Source organism: Mandrillus leucophaeus, unplaced genomic scaffold, assembly GCF_000951045.1.
Source record: "Mandrillus leucophaeus isolate KB7577 unplaced genomic scaffold, Mleu.le_1.0 Scaffold23, whole genome shotgun sequence".
NCBI classification, from domain to species: domain Eukaryota; kingdom Metazoa; phylum Chordata; class Mammalia; order Primates; family Cercopithecidae; genus Mandrillus; species Mandrillus leucophaeus.
This window is the reverse complement of record NW_012102365.1, coordinates 855849-860387: the sequence shown is the minus strand read 5'-3', so window position 1 is coordinate 860387 and position 4539 is coordinate 855849. Positions and strand designations below refer to the sequence as shown.

General features: G+C 42.3%; 1 protein-coding gene across 4 annotated transcripts; it reads right to left on the bottom strand.

The window, feature by feature from the left end:
* Nucleotides 1-1698: 1698 nt before the first annotated feature.
* Nucleotides 1699-4531, bottom strand: LOC105540898 (putative Dresden prostate carcinoma protein 2). 4 transcript variants are annotated; one of them, XR_001006274.1, is made up of 5 exons: nucleotides 4157-4531; nucleotides 3872-3986; nucleotides 3542-3592; nucleotides 3009-3104; nucleotides 1699-2561 (listed from the first exon to the last, which is right to left on the bottom strand). XR_001006274.1 is itself a non-coding variant. In XM_011981656.1 (5 exons), the coding sequence occupies exons 1-5, from the start codon at nucleotides 4189-4191 to the stop codon at nucleotides 2489-2491; spliced, it is 273 nt and encodes a 90-aa protein (XP_011837046.1). In that variant the 5' UTR covers nucleotides 4192-4199; the 3' UTR covers nucleotides 1699-2488. The 4 variants fall into 4 exon arrangements, 1 of the variants encoding a protein (XP_011837046.1); XR_001006272.1 differs by having other exon boundaries at nucleotides 3957-3986; XR_001006273.1 differs by having other exon boundaries at nucleotides 3957-3986; nucleotides 4099-4205.
* Nucleotides 4532-4539: the final 8 nt, after the last annotated feature.

The window sequence follows — 4539 nt, the reverse complement described above, 5'->3', positions numbered from 1 at the left end:
GCCTTGAAGGTGAGGTGGCTGGAGAACACGTTGAGGGCAGCAGAGCAGAAAGATGGGAAGCCCACCTGGGTCCTCACAACTGCCCAACCTCGGGACTTGTATCAGATGAATCCTCTAGTTAGTGCCATTTATTTTACTTTTTTTTTTTTTTTTACTTAGAGCCCAAGCATCTGGTGACTTTTCCTGAGATCATAAGAATGGACCTGGAGACAGTGCTGGCACTGAGCATGCTACTATGGCTGTCTCAGTGAATGGTCCTTACCACGTTTTGATGTCTGGTTTGGTTTTAGACCCAGCTACTTTCATGGTCCAGAGCCAGTCAAATCAGTATTTTCCAGGAAGGGAAAAAAAAAAAACTCCAAAAAGTTCAAGCTCACCCTACTCATCGTAATTATTTGGCAACAAGAAGAGGGCCAGAAAATAAGTAAAAACAGGCTATCAAGTTTAACCTCAGCCAGTTGCTACACATCTGAGCCTCACTCTCAACTACAAAATGGGGCTACACCTGTATCTCACAGGACTGACTCAAAGATTAAAGCGCATGAGGCAGAGATGCTAGCATAGCTCAGGGCTCAGCAGACTTGCCACCGACAAAGAACCCCAGCTATAGCTTTCTCAAATTCTGCAACCTCTGCTCAAATAGCAGCCTACTACCCCTGACCACTCTAAGACATCTGTTTCCTATGGAAGAGGACACCACTTTTAGAAAGAAAATTACCCATCTACAACCTAGAATGACTTCAGCAATAATGAAAATGGCTAGTAATTGGCTACATGGACAGATGGTATTTTATCCTGAATGTCTGTCAGAGATGACTTTTTTCTAGTTGAGGGTCTGAATCCTGACTCTGCTGCTCATGAGATGTACACATAACCTTCAACAAGTTTCTTCATCTGTGCCTGCTTCCTCATCCATGAGTGTGGTACTTACATTACACAAACGTCTCAACACTTGAGAGATAATACACAAAAAACCTCATGAGCTTAACTGATACTTTTTTGACCAAGGGAATGGACAAGGCAATTGTAGTCTCCAACTTTCTTTATTCCTGTCCAATACAGCCAGGAGGTCTGTGAAAGCAAATTTAAGGTGCAAACATCAATTTGTTACAAGTTCCATATTCTAACAAGTAACTTTTTGCCATTTCACTTAGAGAAACGTGGGGTTCTCTGCATCTCCAAACTAAAGAATCAGGAAAGACCCCATTCTGTCTTTGCCAGCAGGTCTACTTAGAGCAAAGTGTCATCTACCTTACAAATAGACAATTGTGTACACATTCACAGGGGCACAGGCCCTCTCTGACATGAGTCTATTAATTTACTAATTTTATAGAGGTTGCAAATGCAGATGGAAGTAGAGAGGCTCCTGTCAGCTACCAAGGCAAAACCTCAGATCTACCAAAAATCTGCATTTAATACACTTCATGTATTCGGAGTCATGCAAAAAACAAACAGTGCAGGGAATGCTGCATAACCAAGTACAGAAATCACTCCATACTCCCAGCCTTTCGCCACTAGCTAAATCTACTCCTGGAATCCTTCCTAACTCCACCTAGCACTGTGTGTTTTGGAAACTATTAATCAGTGAAAGATCATCATTAGACTGTACACAGAATACCTCAAAGCAGAATGCACCCTGTTCCAAGAGACTTGGATAAACCAGGTTACCCCACTTGTGGGAAAAGATCAGAGGCAGCATTCCAAGCCAAACTGTATCCAGCTTTATTAAAGATACTTTCCATAAACAATCATGGTATTTCAGGCAGGACATGGGCAGACAATCGTTAACAGTATACAACAACTTTCAAACTCCCTTCTTCAATGGACTACCAAAAATCAGAAAGCCACTATAAAACCCAATGAAGTCTTCATCTGATGCTCTGAACAGGGAAAGTTTAGAGTGAGGGTTGACATTTCACATTTAGCATGTTGTTTAACAACTTTTCACAAGCCGACCCTGACTTTCAGGAAGTGAAATGAAAATGGCAGAATTTATCTGAAAATCCACTATCTAGAAATGGAACCAATGCTGTTTTGACAGGTGCCATCTCAGTGGCATCACTGGAAAAGTCCAGATTGCCTGACACACTGGTAACCAATGACTACGGGTCAGGTCCCAACAGATGTCTGGGCTTAAGGGAGTTAAGTCTATGCTGAAAGATGGAAAGGGAGAAGAGAACATAAAAACAAATTTGTTTTTCCACACCACAAGGCTTTTGTGCCAAGGTGGCCATGTGTGTCAAAGTCAGGGACTCCCTCCTCCTGGGAACCAAGAGGAAGTCTCTCAAAACTAGAAGGGAAAGGTGTTTTCCCCACCTCAATCCAGCTTTGGAGACATTCTATTAGTGACATATGCCCCTTCCCCCAAAAACAACAATGAAGTGTTCTGTGTGCTAACAACATAGCTTTAAAAAAAAAAAAAAAAAAGTAAAACAAAATTCTGCATTTTTATAAAACTTGATAAAAAATAGTATTTCAAACTGTACAGTCACCAGAAGTACACAGTTATCAAAAATGCACACACTTCACTTGGCATCTCCAGCACCTTCAGCTTTCTGTGCCTAAAAGAAAACAGACAAATTAATGAATGTGTCCATTTCAAAACTATCTTTGTTCACATTCCACCTACAGCATCATTTTGCTCCCAGGCCAAAGTTCAGGTTTCAGGTTCTGAGACTCAGTATTTCTTCTGAGAATGACTTACTAGGTAACTGTGCTAAGTCACCTCTTCTCTGGGCCTTATTGTAAAACTGAGGTAGGAGGAACACCAGAATTAGAGACCTGAGGTTACTTCTAGCTTGAAAACTTTATGTAATATAAAACACAATGCCCTTCAGCTGACAGTAGAGATTTCAAGAATCCAGGACTTAAAAGTTAACAGGAAAGCCACAAGCAGATTCTGGACCAAATGGTACATTTGGAGTGATATAAAAAAAGGCAATTAAGTTTCTGAGATCAGCAACTAACCGAATGAGCAAATCTAACAAAGGGTGAAACAGCAGTTATACCTGGTCTGTTTTGGCATCTCCGTTTTCTGCAGGGTTATTCCCCTCCTTGCCAGCATCAGCTTTTCCCTTTTTCCCTTTGGGTACCTTCTCTCCCTTCTGAAAAAGGGGAAAAAATAGAACTATTTCTCCCCATTTCATATTCCCAAGGTATGGTCTGCAAAGTTCTGCACAAGGTAGGATTGTTTACTGAAGATAAAACACAAACCCTTATCAGTTGACAAGAACAACTGATCAAAACTAGGCTAAATTATATGTAATTTGCTATAATCTTTACTACTTAAAATTTCCTATCTAAGTAACAGAAAAATAAATCAGTTTAAACCCTGGGGTATTTAATATTTAAATACATATTTTCCTACAAACTAACGAAACAACTCTTGATCACGAAACCAACGGTATGAATGACAGGGATGAGGCAAACTATCCACAGTTTATAACCTCCATTAATGGAGGCACCATTATGCTAATTAAGTTAAGGCACTAAGGACAGTCCTCATTCTGTGAAAATGATCAGTTCCAATGTTAGCACTTACCTTTGCAGGGGCCTTTTTAGGCTTGGGCTCTGGCTTTGGAGGAGCAGGTTTCTTTTTTTTGGCAGGAAGAGAGGAAAAATTGAACATCAGTACAATGGACTGAAGAAAACCACCCACGACCGACCAACCAACCAACCAAAAGTACCAAAGGCAGAGAAGTTTCTCCTCCTCCTCAAAGTTTTTGTGGCTGGCTTTCTTCTAGAATGTTGGATCTCCAGAAGCCCACTCAAATGTCCCACTTTGGCTACAGGCATCAAAATTTCAGAACCAGCAAAACCCAAAGGGGCAAGAGTCCCAAGTAGAGGCAATCATTCAAAACCAGGCACTAACCATAACTCATGGGAAGCAAAGGGAATTGTTTTTTGATGTTTTTTGGTTCAGGGACAAATACGAAAATTCAAAAGCATACACTTACAGCAGACAACCTCGCGGATCTTCTCTGTGGCTATTAAAGACAACGAGAAAGTTAGAAATAGGACAGGTAAGTCGCTGTGAAAAGTTTGGTATCAACTGGCTCTAGATTATAGGAGTGTAAATTCAGGACACAGGTTAATCACCGAGTCCAGTGGCCTCTGCTAGTCCAAGGCTTTGACCCTTGAAGAGAGAATGACTTACTTCGTCCTTCACCTTGGCTTTATCTCCTTTAGCATCCCCTTCAGCCTATAAGAAACAAGAACAAAAAACTGCAGCTTCTGACGTGGTTCTTAGTTCTTTCCTAAACTTTAGAGTGCTAACAAAGAAAATTAAAGCAGTCGTCCACACAACTTTTTTAGGACATAAACAAATGAGTGAGCCCGACGTTCGTATAAGAACGAAGCGCGCGCAGGAGCCCCAGCTCGCCGACCCCGAGAAGCCAGGGCTGAAGCCGGAGCGCAGCCGGGGAGGGGAGCCGAGCCCGCACCACCGCGCCAGGCAGGAGCAACAGCTGCAGATGGCGCAAACAAACCCCCTCCGGAGGCGGAGCCCAGGGCTGAAGCCGGAGCGCAGCCGGGGAGGGC

What these genes read in the sequence shown, in the direction of transcription:
- LOC105540898 (XM_011981656.1), bottom strand. Translation starts at nt 4,191, where the DNA reads ATGCTAAAGGAGATAAAGCCAAG. An exon ending in CTAAAGGAGATAAAGCCAAG is followed by an intron (nt 3,987 to 4,168) that starts GTGAAGGACGAA and finishes TGTCTTTAATAG; the next exon opens with CCACAGAGAAGATCCGCGAG. An exon ending in GATCCGCGAGGTTGTCTGCT is followed by an intron (nt 3,593 to 3,956) that starts GTAAGTGTATGC and finishes GCCAAAAAAAAG; the next exon opens with AAACCTGCTCCTCCAAAGCC.